Genomic DNA, 19,006 nt, shown 5'->3' with positions numbered 1-19,006 from the left:
TTGCATTGCCAGCACAAACACAAAAGATACAAATGACAGCCCAGTCCACTCATTCTTCAATGGAAAGATATGATTTCCCATCAAGGTACTGTTGGGCAATTGCTTCTTAACCAGAGTATTCTTTCTTTGTATCCTTGTCCATGTCATGTACTAACCTGAATTCTGGCTCAAGTGACAATGATAATCTGTCTACCATTGTGGAATTCAGATTCATTGAAAGATGCAGTATATAAGGAGATTATTTGCCCCATCTTGCCTGTGTTGTCTCTTTGGTAGAGCTTTACAATTAATCCCACTCCTCTGTTCTTTTGACATAGCCCTGCAAATGTTTTCCCTTCAATTGTTTAATTCCCTTTTGAGAATTACTATTGAAATTGTTTCCACCATCCTTTTAAGTAACGCATTCCAGATCATAGAACTCATTATACTTAGGTTCTTTTGCCGATCATTTTAACTCTGTGATACTGCAAACTGTTTCTCCTTATTTACACTATCAAAACTATTGATTATTTTGAACACTATAACCACCTCTTCACCTTCTCTTCTCGTAGGAGAACAACTCCAGCTTTTCCACAGAACTGATGCCCCTCATTCCAGGTACCAATTGAGTAAATATTTTCTGCACCCTCTAGTTTCCTTGCTTTTGTTCTCTATGCATCTGTATTCTACTGTGGATTGAGGCCTAATTTCAAAAAAATAGATTGGGACTATGCAAAATTCATTTAAGGTCATTTAAGACAAGCAGAAGGACATAAACATCCTCTTAATCTCTATTAAATTCAAATTCTCATCCAGAATTCAAGAAAATTCACATCCACTGTAAATTTGAGTCTCTGTTGATACTTTTAGTGGCAGCGTTCAGTTCCGAAAGTGAATTCTGTACTGTTTCAATGTCAAATATATATGTGCAATATCATAACCTAAAAGGAGGAATTATGCATCCTCCCTTTCACAGAAACCGGTTGGCATGCTGTTAACACATGCTCAAATGCTTCGTCAATCTTTTTAACTGCAGACTTTGAAAATACTCTTTCAGACACCAGACATTGATCACAAGCTGTTTTGTTTTGCAGAAATTGAATATATAGATTGGATGCACTGAATTCAAAACCAGTACAATTTGCCTTAGTGTCACAAAAAATGTTGAACAGTCTAAAGTTCAAATGGAACTTCTGTGAATCATTTTGCTTAAACAAAACAAGTCCTGGCTGTCCTCATATATGTGAAATTTCACAGCCAAATCAAAAAACTGAATGTTTTTCCATGTCTTTGTTTTTATGCCTAGAAGGGAAAGTGTCCCTGGTAAAGTATCAAAGGCTGGAGACGTCAAGCACTTACGGTGTATGATGTTTAAAGTTTCTGGAGAAACGTCAAAACTTAACTCATCAGCACATAACTAATCCACATTTCCACCAAAAATTAGAAATATGCTTTGCTCTGAACGCTCAAAACTGAAATGTGTGCAATAATGATTTTGAAAAAAACCCTTCCCATTTCTACCTTAGCTTTCATGCAATTACACTTTTATAATAACCTACCTGTATTTGCACTTCTATATCATCTTCATATCTGCGTAACGCTTCCACCAAAATCTTTGCCACCAAAACCAAGAGTGTATAGCATAAATCTTTCTTCGGAACAAGGATCCCCAGAAGTTTTAGACACAGATACTGAATTTCTGAAACAAAAAAATGTGAAACACATTGAATGATTCATTGTGAGAAACGTTGAACATTATGGCAATAGTTATTCCCTATATTCTCTTCTGTTGTCACACTGGAGCAACTCTGTGTACAGAAAACTCCAAAATCAGCTATTTTCAGTTCTGGCTTCATCTCATGATGGAATGGTTATGCATCAGTTCGGCAATCTCCCTAGAATCTCGCAGCCTCACATCCTCTAAAAAAGGTCAAAGGCAGGTAGATTATTGGTATACCATCATGTCCAAGTCACACACTACCCTGACTTGTGCCTATACCAGCTGCAGTACCCTCACCTTGCGAGGCAAAATCCTGGAATTTCCTGCTCAGTACCACATTGTGGAAGCAATTTTAGTACAAGGAATGCAACAGTTCAAGAAAAACACCCACTACCACTTCTTCAGGGCAAGCAGGCATGAACATGGTGGGTTGGCATGGTGGCACAGTGGTTGGCATTGCTGCCTCACAGCAGCAGGGACCCAGGTTCGATTCCAGTCTTGGGAGACTGTGTGGAGTTTACATGTTCTCCCAGTGTCCGCATGGGTTCTCTCAGGGTGCTTTGGTTTTCTCCCACAATCCAAAAATGCGCAGGTTAGGTGGATTAGCAACAGTAAATGCACAGGGTTATGGGGGTAGGGTGGAAGGAAGATCCTGAGTGAAATGTTCTTTCAGAGAGTTGGTGCAGATTTGGTGGGCCGAATGGTCTCTTTCTGCATTGTAGTAATTCTATGATTCTATAATGTTATCAACATTGCGCACATCCCAAGAACAAATATAAATGTATGAACATAATGTGGTACAAAGAACAGTACAGCACAGGAAACAGGCCCTTGCCCTCCAAGCCTGTGCCGCTCATTGGTCCAACTAGACCATTCGTTTGTATCCCTCCATTCCCAGACTGCTCATGTGACTATTCAGGTAAGTCTTAAACGATGCCAGCGTATCTGCCTCCACCACCCTACTTGGCAGCGCATTCCAGGCCCCCACCACTCCCTGTGTAAAATACGTCCCTCTGATATCTGAGTTATACCTCGCCCCTCTCACCTTGAGCCCGTGGCCCCACGTGATCGTCACCTCCGACTGGGAAAAAGCTTCCCACTGTTCACCCTATCTATACCCTCCATAATCTTGTACACCTCTATTAGGTCTCCCCTCATTCTCTGTCTTTCCAGGGAGAACAAGCCCAGTTTACCCAATCTCTCCTCATAGCTAAGACCCTCCATACCAGGCAACATCCTGGTAAACCTTCTCTGCACTCTCTCTAAAACCTCCACGTCCTTCTGGCAGTGCGGTGACCAGAACTGGACGCAGTACTCCAAATGTGGCCTAACCAGCGTTCTATACAGCTGCAACATCAGACTCCAGCTTTTATACTCTATACCCCGTCCTATAAAGGCAAGCATACCATATGCCTTCTTCACCACCTTCTCCACCTGTGCTGCCACCTTCAAGAATTTGTGGACTTGCACACCGAGGTCCCTCTGTGTTTCTGTACTCTTGATGGCTCTGCCATTGATTGTATAACTCCCCCCTACATTAGTTCTTCCAAAATGCATCACTTCACATTTATCTGGATTAAATTCCATCTGCCATTTCTCCACCCAATTTTCCAGCCTATCTATATCCTGCTGTATTGTCCGACAATGTTCATCGCTATCCGCAAGTCCAGCCATCTTCGTGTCATCCGCAAACTTGCTGATAACACCAGTTACACCTTCTTCCAAATCATTTATATATATCACAAATAGCAGAGGTCCCAGTACAGAGCCCTGCGGAACACCACTGGTCACAGACCTCCAGCCGGAAAAAGACCCTTCGACTGCTACCCTCTGTCTCCTGTGGCCAAGCCAGTTTTCTACCCATCTAGCCACTTCTCCTTGTATCCCATGAGCCTTAACCTTCTTAACCAACCTGCCATGTGGGACTTTGTCAAATGCCTTACTGAAATCCATATAGACGACATCCACGGCCCTTCCTTCGTCAACCGTTTTTGTCACTTCCTCAAAAAACTCCACCAAATTTGTAAGGCACGACCTCCCTCTTACAAAACCATGCTGTCTGTCACGAATGAGATTGTTCCGTTCTAAATGCACATACATCCTGTCTCGAAGAATCCTCTCCAACAACTTCCCTACCATGCACGTCAAGCTCACTGGCCTATAATTTCCCGGGTTATCCCCACTACCCTTCTTAAATAACGGTACCACATTCGCTATCCTCCAATCCTCAGGGACCTCACCTGTGTCCAATGAAGAGACAAAGATTTCAGTCAGAGGCCCAGCAATTACATCACTTGTCTCCCTGAGCAGTCTAGGATAGCTGCCATCAGGCCCTGGGGATTTGTCAGTTTTAATGTTCCCTAAAAAACCTAACACTTCCTCCCTTGTAATGGAGATTCTCTCTAACGGGTCAACACCTCCCTCTGAGACACTCCCAGTCAACAAGTCCCTCTCCTTTGTGAATACGAATGCAAAGTATTCATTTAGGATCTCCCCTATTCCCTTGGATTCTAAGCATAATTCCCCTCCTTTGTCCCCGAGAGGTCCGACTTTTTCCCTGACAACTCTTTTGTTCCTAACATATGAATAAAATGCCTTAGGATTCTCCTTAATCCTGTCTGCCAAGAACATTTCGTGACCTCTTTTTGCCCTTCTAACTCCCCGTTTGAGTTCTTTCCTGCTCTCTCTGTATTCCTCCAGAGCTCCATCTGTTTTCAGTTGCCTGGACCTAACGTACACCTCTTTTCTTTTTGATCAGATCCTCAATTTCCCTGGTTATCCACGGCTCTTGAATCCTACCTTTCCTATCCTTCCTTTTTACAGGCACATGCCTGTCCTGCAGCCTATCAACTGTTCCTTAAAAGAACATGCCAGATGTAGACTTATCCCCGAACAGCCTCTCCCAATCAACGACCACCAATTCCTGCCTAATCCGGCTATAGTTAGCCTTCTCCCAATTTAGCACCCTACCCTTAGGACAACACTTGTCCTTGTCCATACTATCCTAAAGTTAACAGAGTTGTGGTCACTATTTGCCACATGTTCCCCTACCGAAACTTTGACGACCTGACCGGGCTCATTTCCCAGAGCTAGATCCAGTATAGCCCCCTCTCTAGTTGGGCTATCTACATACTGTTCCAAAGAACCTTCCAGTACGCATTTTACAAATTCCTCCCCGTCCAAACCCCAGCCCAAAGCACTTTCCAGTCTATACCAGGGAAATTGAAGTCTCCCACTCCAACAACCCAATTTTTTCTGCACATATCCAGAATCTTCTGACATATCCGTTCCTCCAATTCCCGTGGGCTGTTGGGTGGCCTGTAGTATACCCCCAGCATAGTGATTGCACATTTCCTGTTTCTGAGCTCCACCCACAGCGACTCATTACATGACCCCTCTAAATTGTCCACCCTCTGCACTGCTGTAATATGCTCCCTAACTAATACCGCTACTCCCCCACCTTTTTTAGCCCCTCCTCTGTCTCGCCTAAAACACTTATACCCCGGAATATTCAGCTGCCAGTCCTGTCCTTCTTTTAACCATGTTTCCGTCACCGCAACCACATCCAAATTCCGCATAAGCATTAAGGCCATAAGTTCGTCTGTCTTACCCGTTACGCTCCTCGCATTGAAGCAGATGCACTCCAGACCTCCAGGCCCACTCAGGACATCCTGCTCCAGAATGCTCTTCTTCTTAGCTAGCCTTGCCCTGGCCCCCAGCTCGACCCCAGCTTCAGTACTTACTGACCGACTGTTTTGATCCTCACCCCCCTGCCACACTAGTTTAAACCCTGCCGAAACACTCCAGCAAAACTCCCAGCCAGGATATTTGTGCCCTTCCAGTTAAGATGTAACCCATCCTTTCCGTACAGGTGCCATCCTCTCATGAAGACTTCCCAATAATCTATGAATTTGAAACCCTCCCTCTTGCACCAGTCCTTTAGCCATGTTTTCAATTGTAGAATCTCCCTGTTCCTGGCCTCACTAGCACTAGGCACTGGGAGCAGTCCAGAGATTGCTACCCGAGAGGCCTTATTTTTTTGCCCAGCACCAATCTCCCTGAATTGCTCTCGTATGACCCCCCTGCTCTTTCTACCTGCGTCATTTTCACCAACGTGTACAATTACATCTGTTTGATTACCTTCCCTTTCTAATATGCTTCCTACCCTCTCGGAGACATCCAATACCCCGGCACCAGGGAGGCAGACTACTATCCTGGAGTCTCGTTCGCGCCCGCAGAACCGCCTGTCCATGCCTCGAACCATCGCATCCCCCACCACTATTTCTCTCCTAATCCCCTTCTTTCCCTACAGTTAGCCTACTACTCATTTGAAATACCACAATCCTTGGAGCTGATGCACAGAATTCTTACCTTCTTACCCTAGAAGACCACTCTTGCCTCAACAGAAGATTATGGATTTAGCCTCTCCCCATGATTGCTGCACAAAACAAATCTTTATCTGCACAACTGAAGGTTCCATGACAGTATTCAAAAAAGAGCATGGGAGTTTTTCCTGGTGTCTTTACCAACAGTTATTGCGCAACCAATTTCAACTACTGAAGGTTTTTACCTCGTGCTGCTTGCTAGAGTTTGCTGTGTGCAAATTAGCTACCACAATTGCCCACAGAGCAACAATGGCTACAGTCAAAATTAATTAACTGGGAGTGAAGCTCTTTGGAACATCAGGAGTTAAGAAAGACACTGTGCAAATTAAAACTTCCTTCTTTCTTTATAAACTTCCTGCGTCGGCAAGTTTTAAGGTCAGGTTTAAAGTCACTGTGATATTAAAACAAATTCTGTTCAAGTGACAGTACTAGCTTTTTTTTTTAAACAGCAACATTAAATCTATATAGCTGACCTGGTGGACAAAATAGCATTGTTTCCTTTGCTTGTTGTGTTTTGTTTTCATTTATATGTTAAGATAATGTAAAAGTATGATGTGAAAGATAACATTTTTGCATGCTTAATTATCCTAAGCCAAAGGGAAGGTTTTTTCTATGACAGGAGGTTAGCAACAAAAATAACTTTTATTTCAATTACATGTCTCACATAGAAAATCATGTCAATGCATTCAATAAGGTGGTTAAAGGTAGATACTCTTCTCCTATTCTTGGGTTCGGCCTCGCACTACTTTTCCACCCTCACATACTTCATAATAGCTTTTGTTGCTTTCTTTCCTCCCTTGTGGCAAAGTAGCTAATTGCAAGGACAAAATTTGTCAAATGGAGCTCTCATATTTCTTTATTCTGCCTCACTTGAGAGTCAACAAGTTATTTACCCATAAAGCATAAACATGGTTCGTGTCACCACAAATTTTCTTTTTCCAATGAAACATATTTTTATAAACAACATGGGTTAAGTGCAAAAAAAGTTTGTATTTTTTTGAAATGACGATGAAAAATGTTGACAATGGCATTTATTTTTCTTACCTCGTTTGTAAGTATGCATTTGTAAAGTATGGATCACAGTGACTAAAGCCCCTCGTCTCATAAGTTCTGGTGCACCTGAATGGTCAGCAATGGAGCATAGTAATCGAAGGCCACAGTGTTGGATAGCTGGATTCCCAATAAACTGCAAAAAGTGCAATGGCATTGACATCAATACATTTAACAATGAAAGGGTTGCATGAATTAAGAACATAAGAACATAAGAAATAGGAGCAGGAGTAGGCCATCTGGCCCTTCGAGCCTGCCCCGCCATTCAACAAGATCATGGCTGATCTGAAGCGAATCAGTTCCACTTACCCGCCTGCTCCCCATATCCCCTAATTCCCTTATCGATCAGAAAACTATCTACCCGTGATTTAAACATATTCAACGAGGAAGCCTCCACCACTTCAATGGGGAGAGAATTCCAGAGATTCACTATCCTCTGAGAGAAGAAGTTCCCCCTCAACTCTGTTCTGAACCGGCCCCCCCCCTTATTTTGAGGCTGTGCCCTCTAGTTCTGGTTTCCCTTCTAAGTGGAAAGAATCTCTCCACCTCTACCCTATCCAGCCCCTTCATTATCTTATATGTCTCTATAAGATCACCCCTCATCCTTCTAAACTCCAACGAGTACAGACCCAATCTGTTTAATCTCTCCTCATAAGCTACACCCCTCATCTCTGGTATCAATTAGACTGGTACTCAACCATAAAATATTTTCTTACAAGCGAAAGACCTTAGCTGGAATTCTCTAGCCTCACACGCTCCGCTGCCAGCGAGAACAAAGAATTTGGCGCTTAGCCAAATCTCCATTCTTCAGCAGGACCGGAGAATCCCAGCTGCAGGCGAGGTCTGAGAATTATCTGCCAGAAAATAATTTAATATTAAAGTTACAAGCAATCTGCCAGAAAATAATGTACTATTATTTTTGCTCTAATATCATGAGTCCCAAAAAGCAAGAAATGATTGTTCCAGTAGACATGCATATGATACTTGCAATGTGTCTCACTGCAGTAACACGAGAAAAGTTTCAAATCATCTATTCCACATCTTGCACCTGTTTCCCATTGAGTGTTAGCTCTGGTCACCAGTTCCTTTCTATAGATGTGACTACAGTCACAATATTCAGCAGTCATGTTCCACCAGTGGCCCAGTATTATAAGACACTAAAGGGATGGATTTTGCGATCAGCAGTAAAGCAAGAGCATTCGCACTGATTGTGAATTAAATGGTTTAGAGATCTCTCCGATGAGAATGTCACCTCCATCTCTGTGCGGTGGTGCTGCAATTGATTGCAATTGTACCACTATACTGGGCATTTATGGCATGGAGCTGAAGTGATGGCATCAAGCTGTTCAACTCATAGCACTGTGATAGCGAGTTGAGGAACAGGGAGAGAGTGCAGTTAAACATGTGGTTGCAGGGATGGTGTAGGAGGGAGGGTTTCAGATACGTGGATAATTGGAACACATTCTGGGGAAGGTGGGACCTGTACAAACAGGACGGGGTGCACCTGAACCAGAGGGGCACCAATATCCTAGGAGGGAAATTTGTTACGGCTCTTCAGGGGGGTTTAAACTAATTTGTCAGGCGAGTGGGAAAAGGAATTGTAGTCCTGAAGTCAGTGAGGGTGGTGAGGTATTGGGGAAGGTATCAGGGTCAAGGGTGGGTACCGGTAGACAGGAAGGTGGGTTGAAGTGTGTCTACTTCAATGCAAGGAGCATCTGGAACAAGGTAGATGAACTTGGGGCGTGGATTGGTACTTGGGACTACGATGTTGTGGCCATTACGGAGACGTGGATAGAACAAGGACAGGAATGGTTGTTGGACGTTCCGGGGTATAGATGTTTCACTAAGTGTAGGGAAGCTGGCAAAAGAGGTGGAGGAGTGGCATTGTTAATCAAGGATAGTTTAACGGCTGCGGAAAGGCACTTCGAGGGGGATCTGCACACTGAGGTAATATGGGCTGAGGTTAGAAATAGGAAAGGAGCGGTCACGTTGTTAGGAGTTTACTATAGGCCCCCAAATAGTAATAGAGATGTGGAGGAAGAAATTGCTAAGCAGATTATGGATATGTGTGGGGGTCACAGGGTAGTTGTCATGGGGGACTTTAACTTTCCAAATATCGATTGGAGCCTTTGTAGGTCAAATAGTTCGGATGGGGCAGTTTTTGTGCAGTGTGTGCAGGAGGGTTTCCTGACACAATATGTGGATAGGCCGACAAGAGGTGAGGCCACATTGGATTTGGTACTGGGAAATGAACTGGGCCAAGTGATGGATTTGGTTGTGGGAGAGCACTTTGGAGATAGTGACCACAATTCGGTGTCTTTTGTTATTGCAATAACGAGGGATAGGGCCGTACGGCAGGACAAGGTTTATAATTGGGGGAGAGGTAATTATGATGCGATTAGGCAAGAATTAGGGGGCATAAGATGGGAACAGAAACTGTCAGAGAAAGGCACTCATGAAAAGTGGAACTTTTTCAAGGAACAAATACTGGATGTCCTTGATAGGTATGTCCCTGTCAGGTAGGGAGGAAATGGCCAAGTGAGGGAACCATGGTTCACGAAAGAGGTGGAATGTCTTGTGAAAAGGAAGAGGGAAGCTTATGGAGGGATGAGGAAACAAGGTTCAGATGGCTCGATTGAGGTTTACAAGTTAGCAAGGAATTAGCTGAAAAAGGGGCTTAGGAGAGCTAGGAGGGGGCATGAGAAGTCCTTGGCGGGTCGGATCAAGGAAAACCCCAAGGCTTTTTACTCTTATGTGAGGAATAAAAGAATGACCAGGGTGAGGTTAGGGCCGGTCAAGGACAGTAGTGGGAACTTGTGTATGGAGTCAGTAGAGATAGGCGAGGTGATGAATGAATACTTTTCTTCAGTGTTCACCAAGGAGAGGGGCCATGTTTTTGAGGAAGAGAAGGTGTTACAGGCTAATAGGCTGGAGGAAATAGATGTTCGGAGGGAGGATGTCCTGGCAGTTTTGAATAAACTGAAGGTCGATAAGTCCCCTGGGCCTGATGAAATGTATCCTAGGATTCTTTGGGGGGCAAGGGATGAGATTGCAGAGCCTTTGGCTTTGATCTTTGGGTCCTCCCTGTCCACGGGAATGGTGCCAGAAGACAGGAGAATGGCGAATGTTGTTCCTCTGTTTAAGAAAGGGAATAGAAATGACCCTGGTAATTATAGACCGGTTAGTCTTACTTCGGTGGTTGGTAAATTGATGGAAAAGGTCCTTAGAGATGGGATTTACGACCATTTAGAAAGATGCGGATTAATCCGGGATAGTCAGCACGGATTCGTGAAGGGCAAGTCGTGCCTCACAAATTTGATAGACTTTTTGAGGAGGTAACTAAGTGTGTTGATGAAGGTAGGGCAGTTGATGTCATATACATGGATTTTAGTAAGGCGTTTGATAAGGTCCCCCATGGTCGGCTTATGATGAAAGTAAGGAGGTGTGGGATAGAGGGAAAGTTGGCCGATTGGATAGGTAACTGGCTGTCTGATCGAAAACAGAGGGTGGTGGTGGATGGAAAATTTTCGGATTGGAGGCAGGTTGCTAGCGGAGTGCCGCAGGGATCAGTGCTTGGTCCTCTGCTCTTTGTGATTTTTATTAATGACTTAGAGGAGGGGGCTGAAGGGTGGATCAGTAAATTTGCTGATGACACCAAGATTGGTGGAGTAGTGGATGAGGTGGAGGGCTGTTGGAGGCTGCAAAGAGACATAGATAGGATGCAAAGCTGGGCTGAAAAATGGCAAATGGAGTTTAACCCTGAGAAATGTGAGGTGATTCATTTTGGTAGGACTAATTTAAATGTGGATTACAGGGTCAAAGGTAGGGTTCTGAAGACTGTGGAGGAACAGAGAGATCTTGGGGTTCATATCCACAGATCTCTAAAGGTTGCCACTCAAGTGGATAGAGCTGTGAAGAAGGCCTATAGTGTGTTAGCTTTTATTAACAGGGGGTTGGAGTTTAAGAGCCATGGGGTTATGCTGCAACTGTACAGGACCTTGGTGAGACCACATTTGGAATATTGTGTGCAGTTCTGGTCACCTCACTATAAGAAGGATGTGGAAGCGCTGGAAAGAGTGCAGAGGAGATTTACCAGGATGCTGCCTGGTTTGGAGGGTAGGTCTTATGAGGAAAGGTTGAGGGAGCTAGGGCTGTTCTCTCTGGAGCGGAGGAGGCTGAGGGGAGACTTAATAGAGGTTTATAAAATGATGAAGGGGATAGATAGAGTGAACGTTCAAAGACTATTTCCTCGGGTGGATGGAGCTATTACAAGGGGGCATAACTATAGGGTTCGTGGTGGGAGATACAGGAAGGATATCAGAGGTAGGTTCTTTACGCAGAGAGTGGTTGGGGTGTGGAATGGACTGCCTGCAGTGATAGTGGAGTCAGACACTTTAGGAACATTTAAGTGGTTATTGGATAGGCACATGGAGCACACCAGGATGATAGGGAGTGGGATAGCTTGATCTTGGTTTCAGATAAAGCTCGGCACAACATCGTGGGCCGAAGGGCCTGTTCTGTGCTGTACTGTTCTATGTTCTAACTCACCAATTTAAAGAAATTCAACGAACTCCCAGTCAGAAAACTAAAGCACTTGTTTCCATAAAGTGACAAATGTTCAAATGAATGCTGCCAATATACAGACTTTAATTAAATATTTTGTTAACACAAACATATAAAATCATAAATGCCATGTCCAATGGAAGTACTTGGTAATTTTGGTAACTAAATATTGAATGTTCTCTGCCTGTGTCAGCTGCAAAGAACATTTCATTCTCTAAAACTGATCAAGTACAAGGATCACTATACATAATCACATCAATATTCTAAGAACAAGTCAAAGGTTATACTAAGCAAGCAAATTAAAATGCAATGGCCATATTCAATCACTATTTTACTGGCAGTTATATACATAACGGATCTAATGGACTTCAAATACCAGAGAAGGAATGGAATATCTCTCCAGCAAATTGCATAATTCATGTTAAATGAATGAATCCACAAATAGGAATAATAAAGGAGGAAACCATAAAATATATAAGAATTTGGAATAAAAAACACAGTAAATATAAGGCAGAGAGCGGTACTGGGTCCTCAACTTTCACAATTTATATAAACGACTTGGATGAAGGAAACAAAGGTGTGGTTGCTAAATTTGCTGACAACACAAAGATAGGTAGGAAAGTAAATTATGAAGATATAAGGAGGCTACAAAGGGACATAGATTAAGTGAATGAACAAAAATCTAGCAAATGAAGTATAATATGGGAAAATGTGAAATGGTCCATTTTTGCAGGAAGTATAAATTAGAAAATTATCTAAATGGTGAGAGACCGAAGAGCTCTGAGATTCAGAGGGATCTGGGTGTCCTTGTGCATGAATCACAAAAGGCTAGTATGCAGATGCATCATGTAATTAAAAAAGCTAATACAATGTTATTATTGATTTGAAGGGGAATTGATTACAAAAGGTTTGCTTCAGCTATGCAGAACATTGGGGAGACCGCATCTGGAGTACTGTATACAGTACTGTGTCTTTATTTAAAGAAAAGTATAAAGGTGATGGAAAGAGCTCAGAGAATGTTTACTGGACTAGTGCCTGGAATGGGCAGGTTGTTTTATGAGGAAAGGTTGAACAGTTTTGGCTTATATTCACTCGAGTTTAGAAGACTTAGAGACAACTTGATTAACACACAAGATCCCAGGGGGTCTTGACAAGGTGGATGTGGGGAGGATGGGAAAATCTAGAATTGTTGTTTAAAAATAAGGAATTGCTCACATTTAAGACAGAGATGTAGAGATTTTTTTTCTCTCAGAGGGTGGTGAATGTTTGGAAATCTTCCTCAAAAGGCAGGGGAATCTTTGAATGTTTTTAAGGCAGAGCTAGATAGATTCTTGATTACCCAAATCTTACCCAAGTCCTAGCCCTCCAGCATCTTCAATTTGAAATTCAAGTGTTTGTATTGAAATGTTTTCATGACCACATCCTTCCCCACTTCTACAGCTCCCTGCATTCCCACCCACATGTACTTCATTCTTTGACGATTGTGCCTTCAGCCCTCCCACACTCTGTCATTCCCGAAATATACCTCTACCTTTTTTTCCCGTCTCGTCTTTCTCCTTTAGTTGTTTGCGATATTAGCATGGCATTTTAATTCCAGACTCTTGTCCATGCGGTGAAAAGTTATCGGGGGTAGTCAGGAATGTGGGGTTGAGGTTACAATCAGATCAGCCATGGTACTATTGAATAGCAGACCAGGGTCAAAGGGCTAAGTGGCTACTCCTATTTCTCGTTCATATGTTCAAATTCAGTTTAGTCAGCATCTGAAACCGATAAACTAATATTTCTGATCATAACCCCGACCAGAATTAATTAATAGTTTGGTTAACAATAGTATAAACCTCCTGTGCCCAAACATATTAGGGGTAAATATTTCACACAGCAGTTATTTTAATTCTAACTAATGCTTTGACTGTGAATGTTTCTTTTAAATTTGTCATTCATCTCAAGTTTATAACGTATTGTCTCTTTTTTTTCGATCTTGAATTCTCAAAGCACAGGGTTTCTGTGCATCTTCTTTGAAATTCTACTGTACTGTGTTTGTTCAATGTTCAAAGCTGTGTATTTTTACTACAACTGCAGGTCTTCAACTTAATTGTAAAGTGTGATGCATATTTGACAGACCCAAGTGCCACTATAGATATCATTGATCACAGTAAAGAAACTCTGTGCAGATTATGATTGGGTGCAGGCACTTCTGCTCCAAGGCACGTCAATATTTTTCCTGTGATGAGACTGAAGCCAGAAGGCAGCGGTCTGCTTTCTCCCAACATTGATTTTAAACTAAAATGCCCATGTGTTCTCTCCAGATGGTCAGTTTTAAAATGAGACTTCACATCAGTCCAAATTTACATGCAAATCAACAGAAGACAGCATTTTTAAGGGGCTCTGGCGCCATTTGAGATAATGCAGTAAAGATTCCAAAATTGACAAGAGTCTGGAATTAAAATGCCATGCTAATATAGCAAACAACGAAAGGAGAAAGACTAGATGGGAAAAAAAGGTCGAGGTATATTTAGGGAATGACAGAGTGTGGGAGGGCTGAAGGCACAATCGTCAAAGAATGAAGTACATGTGGGTGGGAATGCAGGGAGTTGTAGGAGTGGGGAAGGATGTGGTCATGAAAACATTTCAACACAAACATTCGAATTTCAAATTGAAGATGCTGGAGGGCTAGGACTTGGGTAAGATTTGATGCAACCATCTCAATTTTACATCAGTTAACAACAAGGCAAATTGGGGATCAATCTGTAAAGCATTGGAAGTGACAAATGGATGAAGATGTCAGCAGTAAATGGGCTACAGGAGGAGAGGAAACAATGCTACATTAATAGAAGTAGATGCCTTTGTAAGGAAGAGGATCGGGAGTTGAACACACAGCTCTGATCAACTCAAGGCTGAAATTGCAAACATTCTGGCTCCGGAAGAAACAGTGGCCAGCGCAGGAGTGGAATCAGTGGCGAGAGTACAGAGTTTAAGGCAAGGGCCCAAGACAATGGTTATGATCATGCTGATATTTAGATGTAGGAATGTGTAGTCTTCAAAGACTGGGTTTTAGGTATGTAGTCTGACATGCAGAGAGAAGTGGTGGTGTGGTAGAAATGGGTGCATCAACGTATGTTCTCAATGGATAAGTTGTAGATAATGAACAGCAAGCAGACAAGGACAGTCCCTTGGATGGCTTCAGAGGTATCAGTGTTGGGACTAGAAGAGAAGTTATTGCTGGAACTGCACTGGCTATGATCAAATAAGTAAATATGAAACCAAACATAGCAGTTCCATTCAGTTGATCAATTGAGGATGATTGTTTGGCTGACTGCACTAGAGAGATAAAGGAGGGCTAATGTACAGCAGAGAACGATGTTCATGACTTGTTAGGGCTATTTTGACGCTTTGACAGGGACAGAAACCTGTCAATAAACAAATTACAACTGCAGGAGAAATTGGCTCAGATTTTGGAATAACACATTAAATGGGGAGGAGAGGAACATTAGAGACTGGATAGCACTTTGGTACTTTGCAAGGTCAGAGAGATTTTCTGGATGGGGGTGGGGTATATTAAGTAAGGAGGAGAGTGATGACAGTACAAAGAACAAAGAACAATACAGCACAGGAACAGGCCCTTCGGCCCTCCAAGCCCGTGCCGCTCCCTGGTCCAAACTAGACCATTCTTTTGTGGCACGGTAGCACAGTGGTTAGCACTGCTGCTTCACAGCTCCAGGGTCCCGGGTTCGATTCCCGGCTCGGGTCACTGTCTGTGTGGAGTTTGCACATTCTCCTCGTGTTTGTGTGGGTTTCCTCCGGGTGCTCCGGTTTCCTCCCACAGTCCAAAGATGTGCGGGTTAGGTTGATTGGCCAGGGTAAAATTGCCCCTGAGATGCGTAGGTTAGAGGGATTAGCGGGTAAATATGTGGGGGTAGGGCCTGGGTGGGATTGTGGTTGGTGCAGACTCGATGGGCCGAATGGCCTCCTTCTGCACTGTAGGGTTTCTATGATTTCTATGATTTTGTATTCCTCCATTCCCACTCCGTTCATGTGGCTATCTAGATAAGTCTTAAACGTTCCCAGTGTGCCCACCTCCACCACCTTGCCTGGCAGTGCATTCCAGGCCCCCACCACCCTCTGTGTAAAATATGTCCTTCTGATATCCATGTTAAACCTCCCCCCCCTCACCTTGAACCTATGACCCCTCGTGAACGTCACCACCAACCGGGGGAAAAGCTTCCCACCGTTCACCCTATCTATGCCTTTCATAATTTTATACACCTCTATTAGGTCTCCCCTCATCCTCTGTCTTTCCAGTGAGAACAACTCCAGTTTACCCAATCTCTCCTCATAACTAAGCCCCTCCATACCAGGCAACATCCTGGTAAACCTCCTCTGCACTCTCTCTAAAGCCTCCACGTCCTTCTGGTAGTGTGGCGACCAGAACTGGACGCAGTATTCCAAATGTGGCCGAACCAACATTCTATACATCTGCAACATCAGACCCCAACTTTTATACTTTTATGTAGTTATGAAAAGGAGGGCTACACTACCAGAAGAAAGAAATTACAAAGTCAGTTAACATTGGTCCAGAAAAAAATCTCAATCGCAAATTAATGCAAATGGAGTCAAATGATCTTGTGGATGAGCCCAACCCAGAGAACACAAAGGGCTAAAGCTGGGAAATGGAGATAAAAACCTTCCAAGCAGCGTGCATGCTATAAAGTGTGTTTCACATATAAAAATATCAGGGAAATCCAAGGAAGTAGAACATATTCTGCTGATAATGTTCTGGTTATATATTTTAAACTGTGGGAATATGTTAAAATAATTAAGGCAGGTTTAGAGCGAGTGTGTGAAAGAAGCTGGTGCATCTAACATGTTAGTAAACCTAGTAACATTGTAAACAAATGTTTACTTAAGGCAATCTAGCAACAATGGGGACAGAGCGCGAATAGATCTGAATAGGTTGTTAAGGGTTCAAAAGAAGAGATGCAAGGTGTGAAGGGAAGGTGTCATAAGGATGGTGCATAGAGTGAGTATATTTTGTTTTTAAACTCTAAAAGCTAAAATAAAGAAATGGAGGTAACTAAGTCTGGAAGAGCGCAGTTCTAAAGAAGTTAGGTCAGATAGAGGAAGGGAAAAATGCATTTAAGAAGATACTGAAAGCAATGTATGAAGCTGCTTTTTAAATCTTAGCTAACAGCGGGAACAGCTGTTTTATTCCCAGTAAGCAGTGAGTAAAGGAAGCTTGATTTGAAAAGTAAGCTTCTGATTTACCTCAGAAGCAACCCCAAGAGATGTAAAAGCACTGTGTGGTAACAGTTACTGTATTTTTATAGATCTTAAAATCGATAATATTGTGGACCAGTTTGGGGAAGAGTTAGCTCTGAAGGTAGTTAAGAATGCTTGGAGCCGTTTAAAGTAGTGATATTGTGTAAAGCCATTGTCTTAGTTCAGTATATATCGAGCTTACTTTATTGATGTTTGTTCTATTTATTAATAAACATTTATTTGATTAAAATTATCACAAAGAGTCAGGGAAATCAACCTCTGAATTTCAAACCTCTCCTCCTACTCTATAAATTGCAAAATACAGTTGAGAGTAGTTGTTTCAAGTTTCCTTTCTGGGAGTTGAATAACTTGGCATTTCCCATCAGCCGTGCCATTAACCACTTTAGGGGAGATGGTGGTGCAGTGGTAATGTCACTGCATGGAAGTGGTAATCCAGAGGTCCAGGCTAATGCACTGTGAGCATGGGTTCAAATCCCACTGTGGCAGCTGGTAGAATTTAAATTCAATTGACACATCTGAAATATAAAGCTACTCTCAGTACTGGTGACCACCACAGCTATTATCAATTATTGGCATTTAGTGAGACAATCTGCCATTAACTGGGAGAGACTAAACTGGGTGACTGTTTTGCGGAACACCTTTGCTACATTCACGATCATGTCCCCAACCTTCCGGTTGCTCACCATTTCAATTCACCATCTTGCTCTTATGCCCACATGCCTGTCATGGGCCTGCTGCAATGTTCAACACAGTGATGCCCAACACAAATTGGAAAAACGCCTCTTCTTTTGATTAGGCACTGGACTCAACATTGAGGTCAACAACTTTAGCCAGTGAACTTTCCACTCCATTTTGACTCCCCCCTTTTGTTTTCTGTTATTCGGTTCCGCAGCTTGTCCAACAAAACCGCATCCCCTCTCCATATGGCCACTGTCCCTTGTTGTTCAGTTTGCTCCCACTGACATACCTGCTAAGTTTAACCAGCATTTTCTGTTTTTATTTCTGCCATTAACTGGTTTGGCCGACATGTGATTCCAAGCCCACAACAATGTGGCTAACTCATTGTTGTCTGTAATAGTTAAGCAAGCCACCTAAGCCACTCAGTTCAAGGGCAATTACAGATGAGCAACAAATGCCAGTGACAACCACATCCCATGAAAGGATTGAAAATAGAAACACAGATGTGCTACCAAATTACTGATTTTAGTCTCCAAGGTCAAATATCTCTGATGAGCCATCTGACTTGAAATTCACATCCCCAAAAAACATGCTTTGATATGAATTATGTTTCAAATAACTGATACATAGATCACCTCCCCCACAAAAAAATTACGCAACCTGACAGCCTACAGAAACAACTGATGGAATAATCTTTAACAAACCAGTAAACAAGAAACAAGGAGTCACACTGCAGCTCATTAGATATTCAAACGGTTTTTACATGTTCACTTACAGATTGTATTAATTGAACTCAGACACAATAATAATGTTATATATTGGCAACAAGCCTAAAGAGATAAAGGCTTAGTTTCAAAATCAAGGAGATGGAAGAGTGAGACAAAATGATCTCAAAAGTCATCATGGATCAATAGATGATGAGCTGGAAAATTTGAAATGGTCTTTCCTTATTCTTACTTTGGAGTGATGACAATACTGATTGGAGTATCAAAACCTAGCAAAAGCTATTTTATTGTCCAATTATTGAATCCCGACAGAGCAGAAAGAGGAATTTGGCCCATCGAACCTGCACTGACAACAATCCCACCCAGGCCCGATGCCCATAAATCCCACGGATTTACCGTGTTAATCTCCCTGACACTAAGAGGCAATTGTGCATGACCAGCTAACCTAACCCACACATCTTTGCATCATGTTGCTTCGTAAAACCTGCCATTAAATTACGTAAAAAACAATCCAAGATAATGTTGGTCGATTTGATAAACTGATGCTCTGCAGTCTTGAAAGCAGGCCTCTCAGGAGGAATTTTAAACTGATATTGAAGTGATTTAAGATGGGACAGAAAAAGTAAATC

At 42.6% G+C, this 19,006-nt stretch overlaps 1 protein-coding gene across 6 annotated transcripts in view; it reads right to left on the bottom strand.

Annotated features, from left to right (window-relative positions):
• Positions 1-19,006, bottom strand: part of lrrk2 (leucine-rich repeat kinase 2) — a 186,927-nt gene that overhangs the window by 83,408 nt on the left and 84,513 nt on the right. For all 6 annotated transcript variants that reach the window (XM_078235402.1, XM_078235400.1, XM_078235404.1 and 3 more), the window contains 2 exons: positions 7,129-7,270; positions 1,539-1,678 (listed from right to left, as the gene is read on the bottom strand). In XM_078235402.1, the coding sequence (XP_078091528.1) occupies positions 1,539-1,678; positions 7,129-7,270 (282 nt within the window). The remainder of the gene's footprint in view (positions 1-1,538; positions 1,679-7,128; positions 7,271-19,006) is intronic.

This window comes from Mustelus asterias, chromosome 19, assembly GCF_964213995.1.
Source record: "Mustelus asterias chromosome 19, sMusAst1.hap1.1, whole genome shotgun sequence".
NCBI classification, from domain to species: domain Eukaryota; kingdom Metazoa; phylum Chordata; class Chondrichthyes; order Carcharhiniformes; family Triakidae; genus Mustelus; species Mustelus asterias.
This window is presented reverse-complemented; position numbering and strand designations above follow the sequence as displayed.